Source organism: Phoca vitulina, unplaced genomic scaffold, assembly GCF_004348235.1.
Source record: "Phoca vitulina isolate PV1807 unplaced genomic scaffold, GSC_HSeal_1.0 scaffold21, whole genome shotgun sequence".
NCBI classification, from domain to species: domain Eukaryota; kingdom Metazoa; phylum Chordata; class Mammalia; order Carnivora; family Phocidae; genus Phoca; species Phoca vitulina.
The window spans coordinates 11,405,214-11,423,377 of NW_022589724.1; the positions used below are offsets into that span (position 1 = coordinate 11,405,214).

The following is an 18,164-nucleotide window of genomic DNA, read 5'->3' on the forward strand; positions in this document are numbered from 1 at the left end:
TATAAATAAAAGAATTAATAAACTTCCCAATTACACATGTACTAGTTACCTGCACAGTTTTTACCATCTCCTGTGTGGGGTGGGATACATGAGCAAATGTAGGATCCATTTGTATTCAGGCAGGAGGCATACTCACTACAATCTGACCCAACCGCGCATTCATCAACGTCTAAAATGAAGATAGCTTACAGGTAGTGAAGTTGATTGATTTTTCTTATGTATCAAATACTTGTTTTTACTTTTAAATCATTACATATCACTTAATGTATAACACCATAGATATTTCGATATAGTGAAAATATACTGTAGTAAATATAGTAGTCATGATCACATTGCAGATACACAATAAAAGCTATTATTCCCCCACTTGATAGGTGGTAAGTAGAAGAACAGAGATAGATGAAAATAGTCTTAATACTGAGCCTGGTAACAATTCCAAATATTTCTGGCACCTCTAGGGACAGCTGCTTTGTCACTGTGGCTTGCCCAGAGCTTACTGGGATGAGATGAAGTTAACAAAGGAATGTCACAGGAAAGCCTCAGGAATTTGGGAAGATTGTCTCCCAGGGAGCTAGCATAAACCCAGGCGGTGCTGCCGAGATTGATCTCACCAAGGCATGATGGTGCGATGCCATTCCAGCTCCCATTATCTGTACAGAACATCCTTGAATCGCCCAACAGGTAGTAGCCATTGTTGCACTGATAGGTCACCGTGCTGCCAGCGTGGAAGTCCTCAGCTGAATAAAAGCCATTCTCCAGAGGGGGTGGCACCCCACAGCTAATGCCTGTAATGTGGCCAGGAAGAGCACAACCACATGAGGAGCGAAACGCTCAAAGCACATTCTGTTTATATTAAGCTAGCGGTTAAGCGGGACTTTCCCGTTGCGCATAAACACAGATCCAGAGCCCTCGAGGGGTGGCAGCCGGCTGCAGCCAGACCTGTGCCCTCGGCATCCGGCAGACAGTCTGGCTCAGAGCAGGCATGCAAGTCATTAATTAAAAAAAAATATTTATGAAGGTCCTGCTAGACACTGCCGTAGGGGCTGAAGTTACAGTAATGAACCAAAGAGAGAGGCTCCTGCCTTCTGGAGCCTACTGTGTAGGGGGAGTAGAGAAACAAGCCACAGAGAAATACAGATGTCGGTGAGAATGGATGATGTCGGTGAGAATGGATGCCACGGAGAAACTTTGCTGATCGCCCTAACCAATAAAGCAGTCTGCTTCCACCCAGCCCCTCACTTTGGATTTCCCTACTTTGCTTTATTTTTCTCCAAAGCTCTTACTTCTGGCCCTTGTTCTTATTTACCATAAATAAACAATATTTACTTGTCACTTCCTGTCTCTCCTATTCTGGTGTAAACTCCATAAAAGAGACTTTCTTCCAACTGTTGCGTCACTAGAACATAGATTGCTGTCTAGCACATAGTAGGTAGTTTAAAATCGCTGAATAAATAAATGACTTGATGCATCCAACTCAAGAGATCTTTTCCTGTTTCCTACCCAGCCATAACCCATCTCTCTTGGGGCTCCAGCTCCCAGCTCTGTCTTCCCTTCCCATCCGGTTCCCTGTTGCACCTGGGGTGCAACCACAGGGCTGGTCTCTTCATCACCCATCTCCCTCATAGAGAGGGAACTATTCAGTGAAGAGTTACTGTGTTTACTATTGTGGTGTATTTAGCTTTTATCTAGCATTCCTGAAAAATGTCCCTATGCTCCGACATCTGTCAGGAGCCACTGAAGTGCCTTCCACGGTGGCCGCTCACGTTCGCAGTGGGGGAGTGGTTGTGTCCACTGTCCTTGATTCAGACAGTACTGCACAGGGTTCCCAACCATCTGGAAGCCTGGATCACAGAACACACTGATTTTGGAGCCCGGCTTTAAGTCGGCCGACGCAGTTCGCAGATGAGGTACCGATCCTTCTAAAGGTGGGCAATCTGCGGGAAAAGAACACAGGCACAGAGCTTGTCAGCACCCTCATGGCAACATCGCCAGGTCAAGAGTCTCAAATCACGTGTTGCGCCAGCATCTGAGAGCCTTTCTACTGCTACCAAAACAAGGTGACATGTGACCAGATCCCTGGCAAGCAAAATGACTAGAAAAAGACTATTTGAGGCCACCACTTTTCCTCTTGCTGTAGAAGTCAGCTGAATATTTTAAGGAAAAAGTGGTATTTTAGGAATATTAATGAAATGTACTTATAAGTTATCAAAACCCATGAATTCTAGGACATCTTTAGAAACTTCTTCAAATACATTGAATTTTATGATCATTCAGAGTTTGATTATTTGCTGTGCAGACTGTCATGTCCATTGCTTTTCTCCCTGTGCTAACGGCTGCTAGGAGGTACCCTGTTGTGAGTACCCCATCTCACATTGGAGGATAGGGCTTTGGTGGCATTTGAAAAATTAACCATATCCTTCCTCTCATCCTATTTTCCTAATCTTATTTTACCACTGTCTAAGTTTTCTCCACAATGAATTTTGTACTCTCCAATACAGCATGTATTTAAGTATTAAAAAAATAAATCCTTTGGATAAAGGTAGAGTAAAGGTGAATTGCTAGCTAAACAATAGACAGACGGGCACACACTACTTGACCAACAGTGAGTTCTGAACGGTCTCCTTTTGCAGGAAAATCTCGGGAGTAGTCAAGAGATGGCAGTTTACAGAAGAAGAACATTCTAACCAGAACAGAATATGCTCTTGTAATTGATCTTCACTTTTCCCACAATTCCAGACAGGAAATCAGGCCAGGCTAACACATTTCCTTTTTTGAGTTCCTCTGGGCATGAGGTAGCCAGTGATTTCACCTGGAAGTTTAAACACACGTCTTTAGATAAACCTTACTTGATTCAATATGACAGAGTTATTATACCCTCATTGAGTCCTCTTGAAAACATTCACAGATCTGGGGGGGAAGATGGTGAAGGGAAGGAGGCTTTTGTACAGTATGATTTCAGGGGTAACAGAGAAGTCTCTTCCCTCCCTCTCTCTTCTCCATCCCCATCCTCCCCTCTCCCAAATATGCCAGTTGCCAGATAGTCTGAAATTCTGACTGAGAAAAAAGCTCTGCAGTTTATTGAGGTGTTACAGAGGTTCCCCACATCTCATTCTCCTGTGTGCTGCCTCTGATCTAGAGGTGGGTAAACTGCGGCCTGGGCAAGTTCTGCCACTATAATAATAAAGGTAGACTTTTAGAAGCCCTCGCTTTGTGGCAAACAAGACCACGACCATACCTGCCGTGTTGTGTGTGATCGTGCCGAAACTCTACTATGCTATCTGTTCATCTTTCACAGATAAGAAAACCGAAGCTTCGGGAGATGGAGTAACATGTTCAAAATCAGCACTACAAGGCTGTGGTCCAAACAGGGATTTGAACCCAGGCTGTCAGACTCCAGACTGGCTTTAACCACTGGCTCCTGTTACTCTCTAAGCATTGCCTTATGGCCAGCCCTCAATTTCTGCATCTTTAGTCAGAGGGATGTGAACCAGTATTCTCTCTGATTCTCTCCAGCTTGGAAATTACAAGGTCTCCTAAAATAATCGTGTCTAATGAAATTTAAAAACATCACCAAGAAACTGAAAAGGGGATTAATTGAAAGTGACTGCAGATAACCTCTGCTTAGCTTCGTCCACGACCATAGCATCAAATGATATCGGTGGTCAAGTCTGAAAACCCAGAGGCTGCAGTAAGATATGGCATCATTAGTCTGTTCACATTTTCACTAGGTTTGTACCTTTGTATCTCATTACTGTCATACACTGAAAATGGAATTGACCTGCTGTGGAGACAGGACATAGTCCCAGAGGTTCAGCTGGCTTATGGAACCCACAAAAGACTCAGCTGGGTTGAATCCCTCTCCTTTTTGGTCTTGCTCTTGCCCAACAACTAAGGCACCACCACCTAAAGAGAGGAGAGAAATAAGGAGGAAAATTGACTTCATGTCTGTTATTCCAAACATGCTAACTTAACGAAAGCACTGGCAATATAAAGGTATCAGGGAAAACTGTTGAAAAACCAAATTACCTACATTTACTGTATGTTTTACCTACAAGGAAAAATTCAGTATTTTATCTAGAGCAACTTAAAAAATAGTCAGAGAGGGTTTAGAATATTATACCAGATTTACAAACATTTAACTATAAAAACTACACATATACATATGTGCATGTGTATTTTATGTCAACAAAACAGGTAAGTTCTATTTTGCCTCCTTTATTCCAGGAAGTTACCCTCCATGACAGACTACCAGTAGCTGCTCTTCATTTTCTTCTTCGTAACCCTGAAATGCTTAAATTTCTATCACCAATTCCAAGGTGACCTCTAAATTTGCCAGTGGCTACCTCATTGCCAAATTCAACGGAAACTCACATTCACCTCTGGTGATTTCTCTTTCTTGTTGGTTCCTACTGGGCTATTTCATTCTATTAAACTGTCCTTCCTGGATGTACTGGATGGTCTGTGTTTGCCCCTCCAGAGACACCTGCCACCCTTCTCAACTCTGCTTTGCGCCCTCAAAGGCTGACGCCACCTGGTTGCCTTGTTCCTCTGGCTTCTGTTAATACCTGGCTAATGGAAGGATTAACCCAAGATAAGGAAGTGGGATGAAAGAGAAGCTTAATTTCCTGGATACCTTCCTCCCAGCAAGGTTTAGGTTTGCCTACATTCTGGCAACGACTTCCACTCCTTGTCATTTTGGGCCCATCTCTTGTGCCATTCTATTGTTGCTAGTCATGAGTGTGTTTTCCTTTCATATTTTGGTTCTCTTAATCTTGCCCACACCTTTGCAAATCGTCCCTTCCTTAAACTCTCTTTAGTTCTCCTCCTTGGGGATGCCACCTGTTCCCTGCCAGGGGCTGGGCTGATTCCACTTTCTTTTCATGAAGTCATCCTTTCCTGGTTCTTCTTGAACCTTTGTGCTCATTTTGCCTCTCTTCTCTGCCTACCTCTTAAGATGCTGAGGCACCTAGGCTTCCACCCCGGCCTCCTCTCTTCTTCCTTCAACAATCTCCCCATCTGATCTCACTCACCTGCCAATCGATATATGTAGAACCCCTTTTCATGATTTCCCAAAACTACGTCCTTTTCTTATTAATCATTAAAAATTAATACACGTACGGGAGAAAATTTGAAAAAATAAAGCATAAGGAATTCCTCTTATCCAGAAAAAAAAAATCATTTAACAGTTTTGTGTATTTCCTCCGAGGTTTTATTTTTATCATTTTTTTAGTATATGCATATGTGTGTGTGAGAGAGATTTTAAAACACACAACTCAGGATCATACTATATATGATGTTTGAATCTGGCTTTTTCTTCTTGGATATGCTCTCATTTCATGAGTTTTAATAGCTATTTTATATATGAATGCACAATAACCCATACTTTGCTTAATTAGTTAATTAAACTACCATTTCTTATTGGATACTGGAGTTGTTTCCAAGTTTGGTACTGAAGTATCACTGAGATAAATATATTGATACATGAGTATTTATTCAGATCACTGATTATTTCCTTTGGTCTGATTCCTGGTAGTTGAATTGTTGGTTGCATACCAAGGGTTTCTCTAAGGTTCTTGATGAAAGTTCCTAAATTGCTTCCCAGAAAGGTTGCATCAGTTTTCATACCAGCACTCTAAAGTGTCTGCTGCGCCGAATCCTTGCCAATCACATCCTACCACTAAAAACAACTCTGTCAATTTGATATAAAGTGGTATCAACCTATGTTTTTAGTTGCATGTAGTCCTGTGATTAGAATTCAAACCCAATATATCTAAAATCAAATAGAAATTCTTCCTTCACTCCTAATCCCTGCTCTGATAATTGTCCTTGTTCCTAGAATTCCTCTCTCAGATAACAGACTCTTCAATGGACCTAGTCACCCAAACTGAAGCCAGCCATTCACTAAGCTCTGTCAACTGGAGCTCCGCAATATTTATGGCCTCCAATTCATTCTTACTGCTGTGGTCAGAAAACCATCTCCTTGGGTGGCTACTATTACAGTCTCTGTGCTTTATTTTCCTATCCCTGTAACCTACTTTTACTCTTCTATCAGGTTTTTCTTTTTTAATATAGAAATGCTTTTTTTTTTAACCATAAAGGAAATATATGTTCATTATGAAATATGGGAAAAGAATAAAGAAGAAAATAAAAGCCACTTGCAGTCCCACTATCCAGAGAAGAGATAGTTGAAAACAAGAATACTTAAACACAAAAAGGAACCACCGCCCCACTTCACCTGATAATGTCACTTCCTGTTGAAACACTTTTAATGTTTCCTTATTTCCTACAGGGAACCTCTAACTTCCCTCTTCATAAAAGACAGAGTGTTAGCAGTGCTCCAGCTTATACGCTGGATATACTTGTGTCCTATGTAAACAATCACAAAACAAAACAAGCAACCAAAACATACCAGTAATTCCTCTCCTCCTTGGAAGACAGTATAGTGACCTTCCATGGTTAGCTCAGCCTGCATCTTGCTAGTCTTACTATAAGTCCCCAAATGCATTTCTTACACAGAGTGTCACACAGCTCACCTAGGAAAAGCTTGTAATAATTCACAGTCTGGGTAATCAGGGAGTAGAAAATGGGAGAGATAACTGTTGACCTTTGTGCAGAACCAAGGACAACAAAGCTAGCAACCTTGACGTTCATCTGAGTGCCACCACGTCTCGCATCTAAGGGAATGATATTCCTTTAGCTAAGACATACCAGGTATGGGTGAACCAACAGAGAGGCCCACACCACCGTCAGATAGTTTCCCATCGATATAGACCTTCCAGGCTCCATCAGAACTCCTCCAAGTGATTGCGATGTGATGCCAACGGTCATCATTCACGGAGGGACAGTCTGTTATCTTCTCCTTGCCATTCACATAAAGAACCCAACTGTGAAAACATTCCAGGTAACAGAGTCATCAGTCATACATCATAATCTCATCTATGGGGCACGTTACTATTTTTCTTCTTTTCCTTCTTTTTCTTTTCTTTCTTTCTTTCTTTTTTTTTTTTGTATGTAAAGCACTTCGAGGACAGCCATTACTTCTTTTTCTCCATTTGGTCACATTTCATAGAGGCAGAGTTGATTTATAAATTACACTTTATTGTAGTTCACTGAAAATTAGTTTATATTTCTTAGACACGAAGGGATAGGAAATAGTCTTAGGATAACGAGAGAAGTTGATCCAAGTTGAGATAATTTACCAACTGTCTAATCCAGAGAGAGTGAATCAAGAATGGAAGGAATGAGAGTTGTACAAACATCAGACTGGTTTCCTGCTTTTGGAAGGGATGTTTTCCTAAGACCAGGAACTAACTTCAGAGGTCTTACAGAAAGTGAGTTCTCTCTCTGGGTTGCCAAAGCAGTCATATGGCAGACAAAGTATGTCGATCCAAAGGCAAGCCTAATTGGAACTAAACAAAGATGACCAACAACAAGAGGTTTTGAACAACCATGTCACTTTGGGGAATATCAAAGATATTAAGCAGTTTAAAGTGAAATATCTTCAAAAGCAATTGGAGTAAAAGAAAAAAATTTAGGGAAAATTGATAAGGAAGAATTCATTGAATACCTCTCTCCATATCTTCTTAGTCCTTATTCATAGATATTTATGGAAAAAAATGGTATTTTTATAATACTAATTGCTTCCCCTTTGTGTTTTCCCATTTTCCTTCCCTATTCAAGTGGATAACAGGTTCTCTCTTTATATATATTTTGCCTCAGGGGAGGTTTGTGTAAATTTCTTGGATTTTGTTTTTGAAAGTTTCCACTAAAAAGAATAGGGTTTGCGGTTGGGGAGAGTTCTACCAGAATAGTGAGAGTCCCATGGACTGAGGAGAGGCAAGAGGGCTCAGTGGGGCCTGCACCCTGCTCAGTAGCAATGGGGCAGAAATTTGGGTAGATCTTAGATGAAAAGGCCACCAGAGAATCTGTCTAGATTGAAGGTTGCGATTCCACATGGCAAAGAGCTGTGATTCTGAAGGACCCACAGGGGCTGAGGCAGTTCACAGCCCAGTGACAAGCACTGTGGACGGAGGACCAGTGATGGAAGTCCTAGCCAAGTCTGTGGCTCTTTAGCAAGACTCTGTGGGTTTCTGACAATCTGTGAGAATCTAAGATAGGAAAAGCACTCAGTAGGGAAAGAAGGAGGGAAACAACCAAGGTTGGTCTTTCTGACAGCCCAGAGAGATGCGGCCCTGCAGTTGAATTAATTGATCCAAAGAGAAATAAACATCATCTTGTACACCTGAGTCTGTAGATGGATTCCTATTTAATGTATGTGTCTCCCATGGGTCAATAATGTCACTGAAATCCTTGAACCCCCGCAGGCTTTGATATATAAAAGAAAGAACGTCAGTCTTAAGAGTCAGTCTGAGACTTAGCTCTATCACTTCCAGGGTGTGAGATTTGGGGCAAATCATCTAGTCTCTCTGAAACTTTGTTTTGTGACCTAGAAAACCAGTTCCTCAGGCCACTGAGAAGATCAAATGAAGTAACACTTAGCAAAGAGCAAAACATAATCCGTGCATAAGGTGCTATCATTGAAACTTTGCTCTCTTACAGAACATGTCCAGATGCTCTGTTTGACCATTGTCATTGCTATCCTGCTGGAGCATCTGACTCCCTTGCTCCTCTATCCCCCAACACCAGTGTCAGTTCTAACTTGGTCCCAGGATAAGATCTAGAGTATGGCTTTCTTGACATTTCTGCTTACCCATTATAATCAGTCAGGAGGAAGGTATTGTCACTGCCATTCTCAAGTGCATAGGAGATTGGTGTTCCATAATTATTGGTGTCATTGGATTTCATCCAGAATGTGCAGGTTACAGCCCAGAGAGATGGAAGCACACCATCTAGCATGACGTAACCATAGATACCCGAAACTTCAAAATCCAGGTTAAAACCTGAAGACTGGTCTGCAACAAATAAGAAAGGTGTGTTGACCGTGGCACTTGGGAGGCATTTTTCAATTGTCTAAGGTAAGCAGTGGATTTGCAGTACTATTGTCAAAGAAGCCCATTTCAGTCAATATGATGATGTGAGAAGCAGTTTCCACATTAAATATATATTATTTACAAAATATATAATACATTCTTTTAAGTAAAAGAATCAGTAACTAAGATAGGGAAAGCACTTAGTAGTGTAAGGAAGCAGAGAAACAGGGACTAGCTGGAAGGAGAGATGGAATTGGGAAGTTAATAAAGACAGGGGACACTAACACATGTCTGTATGCTGATGGGATGACTCCGTAAAGCAGGGGAATTGAGGCTACAAGAGAAAAGGGGGGCAACTGCAAGGGCCACATTCCACCTCTACTCAGGGCCCTCGTTCTTCCCTATTTCATGAGCAATTCAGCTCTGCCCCAATCCTGCATACCCCACTTAAGAAAACAAAAGTCCCACAGCTAAAAGACTCCAGCACCCTGAGAAAGCAGCTTAGCTGATTCTCAGACATGTCTGTGGACTCTGAACTCCTAAATCAAGTGTCCTTTCTAAACATGTAGAAGGTGAAGAGTTCTACTAAAGTCAATTTTCTCTGTTTCCCCTCTGAGTTTCATTTTCCTCACCTTTGCTATTGGGGATAATAGTACCTAGTTTGCTGGATGGCTGTCAAAATTAAATAAGTATAAAATGCTTAGCATCATTTTTGGTATGTAGACAGTGCTCGGAACAGGTAAAAACTGACATTGTTATGATCTCATTATTTTTAGTATTGTTATTAATAACACTGAGCTCATATATACCTGTTTCACACCTGCTGCCTGAAAATCCCGGCTGACATTTACAACTGTATGAGTTTAATTCATCCACGCAGGTGGCCTGATTTCTACATGGGTTAGACTGACACTCATTGATGTCTAATTCACAGTGTGGCCCCGTGAAGCCTGCTGCACACTGGCACCTGAAAGAAACAAAATGTTATTATTATTAATGTTAGAAATGCATTAGAGGAAGTCTCCCACTTATGACAACATTGTCTCAACAGACTTTGAAAACTGAAAGCTCACAGATGCAGAGAACAGACTGGTGGTTGCCAGGGTCCGGGTGGGATGGGAGAAATGGGTGAACTGGGGTTTTGCTTTGTTTTTAATTTAGATAAATTGAGTAAACAACTCTGAAATGATGAAACATATTTTCCACATCAAAAAAGTACCTTAACTGTTAGTTACCTTTTTTTTTTAGTTCATTTAATTAAACCTGTTTAAGACAATATATATCTGAAGTGTTGTAATAGCAAAAATAGAGTAGGAAGTGGTTCTGGTCCAGGCAAATTATTATTTACACACCGGGAGTTTCTCTCCCCATAGAAGTGCTAGGAAAAAATATAAAAAGTTCACATGCTGTTCCAAAGGCTTTATATATATTAAACCAGTCTTTATAACAATGAGGTGACATTATTATCATTCCCATTTTACAGATGAGTAAACTGTGGCTCAGAGAGGTTAATCTGCCCAAGTCTCCTTGTTACTAAGTGATGGAGTAAGATTTTAAACCCAATCTGGTGCCTTGTTCTTAATCAGTATGTGGTATAGTCTCTGTGGTATGCAACGAACCATTTAAACCTATCGGAATGGAAAATATATCTGATAATGTCAAATGTTGACGAGGGTGTCGTAAACTGGGAAATCTCACATAGTGAGTAGAACTACAATTTGGCAAAGCTGATGGTCTGCATTCCCAGAGCCTGTACATCCATTTCGACTTACGTGCTCAAGGAAACTATTGCACGGTGCAAAAGGACACATGTAATGAACATTTATAACAGCATTATTCTACATGTTCATGAAGAGAATAGGAAAATAAACCATGGTATAATCATTTACTGGAATACTAATCAGCAGTTAAAATAAATAAACTAGAGCCAAATGTATCAACCTTGACAGCACATAATGTTGAGTGAAAACAAAACCCAAATTGCAAAAGGATGTATATAGTATAATACCAATTACGTAACATGGGAAACTACACTATGCATTGTTTATGTAGTAACATATGAAGTCTGAATGAGAAAGACAGACACCGACTTCAGAACAGTGGTTACTACTGAGGAAGAAGAGGCATGTGTGTGTGTACGTGCGTGCGTGTGTGTGTACTGGAGGAATTCCAAAACTATCTTTAAAAGGTATTTTTTTAAAACAAGAGATATGAATCAAATATGGCAAAATGCTAATGTCTGATAATTACCATGATGAGTGTGTGACTTTTATTGTTCTTGGTAATTTTTTGTATGTCTGAAATATTTTGTAATTAAAAAAGGACCTGCCCAATACATGATAATTAACATTGTCATTAGCAGGTTTACATTGGAACTGACAGGGGGAGGTCTTTACTGAGTTCTCTGCATTTGATGATAAATCTATTTTGGCTAGAATTTCACTCATCTTTATCTGCCCATGTTTGATATTCTAGCAATCCAATATCCTTGTCTATGAAATAGGTTCACTTTGGGGACAACCAACATTCCCTTTGAATTAGGAGAGTTTACCTTCACCTTTCCTCTAGTTAGGATTTAGACAAATTTGGTATTCATCAATTGTTTTTGACTCTGGGGAGAATTTAGAACTCTTGTTGTTTATCTGGAAATGTCTCATTGCTTCTGGTTAGGTCAGAAGACGTAAAAAGCCTATGAAAAGATGAAGCTACACTGCTAAGACTTCCTTTCCACATCAAGAGTGAAAGTCTCACCGGCAGAATGGGTTGCCTATTTCTTCCAGATCATGCCCTGGCTATTTGTTGGGGGGACAGTATTGAAGGGGGCTGAACCACAAGAGGACTGGGAAATGTTGCAACTGGGGTACTCTTTTCCCCCTTCCTTTTAACTTTTATAAACTTCCAGAGACAGTGGCCTGTTGAGGACAATAAAGTTCCCTAAGATTTTGCAAGCAAGACCGGTCCATCTTTTGTACTGCAGAAGCCACAGACCCTTCAAGGGGAACAGGATGAGTGTCAATTTTCAAACTGTGCTCTCCTGGCACCCCAAGAGCTGCCTCAGAAAGACAAAGTATGTCTCCTCTACAAATACTACTGTTTTCAACCACAAAAGGTTAGGTTTTATTATTTTACTTGTTTCCATTCATATTAGATTTCTTAAGAACCAAGTTACTAAAATAAAAGAAAAATGTTTGAAAACCGCAGACATAGAATGTAGACTGGCTCTGTGACAGGATGATGGCACAATTCCTTTTGACGTTTTCACAAAAACTCCGGCTAAAACATAAGACACTTGACAATGAGTTTTGTCTAGTGCTTCGGCATTTGTTTCTGTGTTACTCTGTTTCCTTTCATCTTTTATGACTTCCCAAGTACAGAATGGTGGTTTCCAAATCTGGCTGTGCATTAGAATCATTAGGGAACTTAAAACATACAGGCTGCCTATTTAAACACTACAGACTCTACCCCAGACTTAGTGAATCAGAACCTCAGCTGGTGGGGAAAGTCTACTGCTGCCTATCCTTGGGCTAGAATTAGGGAGTGGCTGACTTGGGACTTGAAGTAATATTCCATAAAGGCTGCAGAATGACTAATGGTTGAGAAAAGAAAACCAGTGCAAAGAAGCAGACTTGGGGTTTTACCTGAAGCTATAGGCACCATCTTTACAGGTAGCTCCATTTCTGCATGGCTGACTGAGACACTCATCCACGTTTTTTTCACATCGGGTACCCAAAAATCCAGGAGGGCATTTGCACAAGAATCCCCCAACTTGATCTTCACAGACTGCATTATTTAAGCATGGGCTTGACTGGCATTCATTGACTTCTGTTTCACAGTGCAGGCCTGGGGACGAAGCAGGGTGAGAAAGAGCCCAAATGTTAACTAACCCCCCTGGGAAACTAGGATCGAAGTGTTGACTTCTCGGAGGACGTCGCTCCTAAAGGATCGGAATGGAAGCTGCCGAACTACTGGCCTCTCACACGGGTTTGAGATCTACTCTTGAATGGGCTTTGGCTTTTGTAAGTCATTTTAGGATTGTGTTTTGGGTAATCTGCTCTTTTGATCTTAGGTCTTTCTGAAACTAACATTTGTAACGGACATCTAATTGAGACTATGTTAAAAAATAAAACTAGCAAACTTAGTTCAAAATTTTCCTGTTTCTTTGACCTTGCTTTTTTCCTGTTTCTTTAACCTTGCCTTTTTCCTTCACTGGTCATTTTTTGGGGGAACTCTCTCTTTATAAATTATATATATATAATTTATATATATGATTTATATATATGATATATATATCATATTGTTTAGCATCTATTTGCAGTATGATCTTACATGATTTATTTCCAGTTCCTTCTTGAATGTTTATCTTAGCATACAAGCTCTTGTCTTCTCTATGTCTCTTTCTCTGTCTCCCTCCCTCGCTCTCTCTCACACACACATACACACACTTTTTTCTAAGCTGTTTGTGAGTAACTGCACCCCTGATGCCCTTTGACCCCAAAATACTTCAGTGTGAATTTCCTCAAAAAATAAGGACTTCCTCTTGGATAATCACAGCATGGTTACAAAATCAGAAAATGAACATTAACATAATATAATGTTTAAAAATGTAGTAATTTGTGGTGCTTTGCAGGATAATATGCCAACGCAGGAAGAATGGGCCCACCTGTGTATCCTTTCATACAGGTGCAGCGATAGCCAGCCAGACCATCAATGCAGGTTCCTTTATTTAAACAAGGACTAGAGTAACACTCGTTTATATTTTCTTCACATAGTTTCCCTGCAAAGAATCACAGAATATTTTAGCTTGGAGAAGACCTGAAAGTTATTTTAGACGAATAGTTTTCAAGTAAGCTGTTCAGGTGTAACAGCAGAACAATCAGAAATTGTGGCTAATGTGTTTGTGAAAAACTCTGCCAAATAAACTGAAATAAAATGTTTTCTTCCATTCTATTTATTGCAAAAATTTTCTAGCAAGAAAACTGACATTTTCAACATACAATGGAAAATGATAACTATGAATAGCTAGCTTTTTTTTTTTTTTTTTAGTTAGGATGATAAGTGTGATCTATTATAAAAATTTTATATTATTTTCTAGTTGTTCACCCCTTTGTTGAATTTATTCCTTGAGTTCTTAAATATGACTTATTTATCTACTAGTTGCAGGTTTATACCCTTAAAAAACATCCCCAGTAACCCACCCCCAGCCCCTGACAACTACCATTCTACTATCCATTTCTTTCTTTTTTAAAAAAAATTTTTTTTTTTATTTGAGACAGAGAGAGAGAGAGAGCACAAGCGGGGAGGAGGGTCAGAGAGAGAGGGAGAAGCAGCTCTCTGCTGAACCCGACATGGGGTTTGATCCCAGGACCCTGAGATCATGCCCTGAGCTGAAGGCAGACACTTAACCGACTGGGCCACACAGGCGCCCCTCTACTATCCATTTCTATGAGCTTGCTTTTTTTAGATTCCACATAAAAGTGAGATCATACAGTATGTCTTTCTCTGTCTGACTTATCTCACTTAGCATATGCCCTCAATTTTTATCTCATGTTGTTGCAAATGGCAGGATTTCCTTCTTTTTATGGCTGAGTAATATTCCATTACATATAACTCAATCACATTTTCTTTATCCATTCATCCCTTAAGGTACACTTAAGCTTGCTTCTGTATCTTGGCTATTGTGAACAATGCTACAATCAACAAACCTTCCAGATAATGATTTCATTTCCTTTGGATAGATACCCAGTAGTGGAATCGCTGGATCATGCAGTAGTTCTATTTTTAATTTCTTGAGGAGCTTCCATACTGTTTTCCATAGCGGTTGCACCAACTTACATTCCCACCAACAGTGCACAAGGGTTTCCATTTCTCCACATCCCCACCAACACTGTTATCTCTTGTCTTTCAATAACAGCCATTTGAACAGGTGTGAGGTGGTATTTCACCGTGGTTTTGATTTCCAGCAATGAAATTTTAATGATTCCAAGGTTTATATTGTAAAAACAAGAAACTTTCTTCTTACCTGCGTAACCAGGCGGGCATTCACAAATGAATTCCCCAATTAGGTCTTTACAAATTCCACTGTTGAGGCATGGCAGTGAGCTGCATTCATCAATGTCTGTTTCACACTTTAAGCCTGAAATGCAAATGAAATACTGAAGGACAATCAAAGAGTGGGATCAACAGAAACAGAACCATGATCATTTAAAGGTAATTATCTCAATAATCTGAATTTATAGGGAGTGGTGGTGGTGAAGAAAAGGGCAAAAATTCCTTAAGTGCTATCATCTAGTTAAGTATTTAGTGAAAGTACTGCCTCTTTCTAGAGATTCAAGATATCTTGGGGCACCTGGGTGGTGCAATCAGTTAAGCATCCGACTCTTGGTTTGGGCTCAACTCTTGGTTTGGGCTCAGGTCATTATCTCAGGGTCATGAGATCGAGCCCCGTGTCAGGCTCTGTGCTCAGTGTGGAGTCTGCTTGAGTTTCTCTCTCCCTCTCCCTCCGCCCTGCTCTCTCTCTCTCTAAAATAAATAAATAAATATTTTTTTAAAAGATATCCTTATAAGGAGGGGAGCCTGAGTGGCTCAGTAGGTTGGGTTTCTGACTCTTGGGTTTCGATTCAGATTGTGATCTCAGGGTCCTGGGATCTGGGCCCTGTGTCAGGCTCAGTCGGTTAAGCGTCTGCCTTTGGCTCAGGGCATGATCTTGGGGTCCTGGGATCAAGACAGGCTCCTGAGATCTAAGAAAGCAGACAGGGAGTCTGCTTTTCCCTCTCCCTCCCCCATGGTTCCTCCCCCCTTACTCTCTCTCAAATAAATCAATAGATAAAATCTTAAAAAAAGGAAAAGATATCCTTATAAGGATACATAAAAGATAGCAGAAAATTCCAAGTTAGAAGCTGGTGGTGGGGAGGGCAGGGAGGAAGACCTGATAGCATAAAATTAGTTTCACTCCAAAGTGAAAAATGTAGAGTGGGGCTAAGTCCTGCCAGATCTCAGCACATATGCAAGGTATCCCAGAGTGGGGACATATCTTCTGATACAGTGCACATAAACTATCTGTGGGCTAGCTCTGCCAGAAACCCATGTTCTTCCTCTACACCAGGGAATCTCAAAGTGTGGCCTCTGGACCAAGAGCATCAGCAATTACCTGGGAATGTGATAGAAATGAAAATGATCAAAACTTCTCTAGACCTACTGAATCAGAAATTCTGGGTTAGAGTCTAGTACTCTGTGTTTTAAGAAGCCCTCCAGATGATTCTGATGCACATCAAAACTTGGGAACCACTGCCCAAATTATGCCCTTTCTCAACCACCACTTGCTTACAAAATTCTAGAACAAGATCCATTATTTCTTATGGAATGTCAGGACAAAAATTTTTATAAAAATTGAGACACACACAATACACATATAAGCAAGCTGAAATAAGTGGAATGCCAATATTCTTGATAGCCCTGGGCTACATTCGTTTTCCAGTTTTCCTTTTGCTCATTTTGTGGTGAATTCTTTTATTTTAATGCCATCTTTCTCATTGAAATGACATTTCATGTTAGCTGTACAAAAGTAAAAAAAACGCAAAAACTGCATTTCTAAGAGAAAATAGTGAATTATTTGAAATGAATTGCAATTTTAAGATATAATTCATTTCCCCCTCAAAAATTTTATTTCTGAACTGAACTGGAATGTGAATTACACTATAAGAAAACATAATTCTTATATAATTTCTACATAATCAAGTTCAAAGCCATATTGTTTTTCCAAGAACGGTTTCCAGAAAGATAGAAACAAAGCAACAAATCATAGCTATTCATAAGAACTTCCACTAATGTGAAGCCTATGAGAGAAACTGGAGTTTGTTCAAAAATATTTATGCTGGACAATCTGTTCTATGTTGGGTAACATATCATACATTTAAGTGTGTTGGAGTAGAACCTTGGCCTCTGAAACTGCATTCCTATTTAGATTGTGAGCCATGATGTGACCTTTTCATAGAGAAGATGATTCTTTATTCTTCCTCCAAAATGTGCAAGGAAAACTGTTATTTGTAAGATATGTACACTTTTTTTCACCTTGGTTTATCTTGTTCAACCAAACTTTTATGCATTGATATAGTCCCATGTATTTATCTCATAGTTTGATGTGCAAACCACAATGATTTCATCTGAAAAATATACTAAAATTTGCATTCGTCTATGTTACCTGTATATCCAGATGGACAGAGACAAACATAACCACGCCCAAGCTGTTGGCAGGTTCCACTATTGTGGCAGGGGTTTAAGAAGCATTCATGGAAAACCTACCGGTGGCAAAAAGAAATCTATCAGAGACAAAACACTCCAGTCATTTCGAAGCAATGCTGACTATGGAGTTTGAAGGTTTGCAGTATCAGACAGGTGGTTCCTTTTTCCAGGAGAGTTCGCTCAAGCTAGCTGGACCACCGCCTGCATAATGTTGGTGCCTGCCCACCCCAGACCAGCTAATCAGAATCTCTGAGAGTGGGATCTGTGCATCCTTATATTTTCAAGTTGGCCGGTGGATTCTAATATGTCTTCAGGGTCACTGCTCTAGTGGTTCTTACAAATTTCTGTGTCTGCTAGGCTCAGTTTCAAATATGACTTACAAAGCCCTTAAAAGTCGGTATGTGTGGACAAGATGGTAGGAAGTTGAAATAAGAAATACAACTTTATTATCCTCCTTAAAAATATTTAAAGCCAAAGAATTCATCATGACATTGGGCTAGGTCTATTCAGAGTAATGGTTGAATCTACCAAAATAATTGGTCTTCACTAGTCTTTTTTTTTTAAAGGAAAACAATTAGTTACGTTCATGAGTTATGTTTCTTAACATACATTATTCCAATAAATGATCTTTTTTTTTCCTGACAAAAAATTTAAATAATTTTCATGAACGTTGAGTAACTCTTCCTGCCAACCAGCAAAGGCCTTTGGCTAAACCAAATGCCTCTTACTCAAATGATGGGTTATGCTTGAGGTAAGTGTTAATTATTAGTGAATTTAAAGGTTCCCCACATCTACGCATCCTCTATGCCAGACACTGTTGGGGAAAAGTCCCAATTTTTTGGTAGTTAGAACTTTCCTAATGCTGCATTTTTGGAAAGTTCTTATTAGAAGTCACAAGTAAATACTATTATTCATTGATAATGTTCCTGAGACTTCCAGGTCTCAGGATATTCCAGATATTCCTGGGTTCCAGATATTACTCTGGTAGTTTCAGCT

The 18,164-nt window shown here is 40.0% G+C and overlaps 1 protein-coding gene across 1 annotated transcript in view; it reads right to left on the reverse strand.

The window, feature by feature from the left end:
- SVEP1 (sushi, von Willebrand factor type A, EGF and pentraxin domain containing 1) overlaps positions 1 to 18,164 on the reverse strand; it is a 192,768-nt gene that overhangs the window by 63,005 nt on the left and 111,599 nt on the right. Inside the window, exons 21-32 of the mRNA XM_032418406.1 lie at positions 17,128 to 17,224; positions 14,950 to 15,063; positions 13,591 to 13,704; positions 12,569 to 12,770; positions 9,740 to 9,897; positions 8,711 to 8,912; positions 6,709 to 6,884; positions 3,779 to 3,903; positions 2,686 to 2,809; positions 1,764 to 1,934; positions 612 to 785; positions 50 to 169 (exon numbers count right to left, since the gene is read on the reverse strand). Coding sequence (XP_032274297.1) covers positions 50 to 169; positions 612 to 785; positions 1,764 to 1,934; positions 2,686 to 2,809; positions 3,779 to 3,903; positions 6,709 to 6,884; positions 8,711 to 8,912; positions 9,740 to 9,897; positions 12,569 to 12,770; positions 13,591 to 13,704; positions 14,950 to 15,063; positions 17,128 to 17,224 — 1,777 coding nt within the window. The remainder of the gene's footprint in view (positions 1 to 49; positions 170 to 611; positions 786 to 1,763; positions 1,935 to 2,685; positions 2,810 to 3,778; positions 3,904 to 6,708; positions 6,885 to 8,710; positions 8,913 to 9,739; positions 9,898 to 12,568; positions 12,771 to 13,590; positions 13,705 to 14,949; positions 15,064 to 17,127; positions 17,225 to 18,164) is intronic.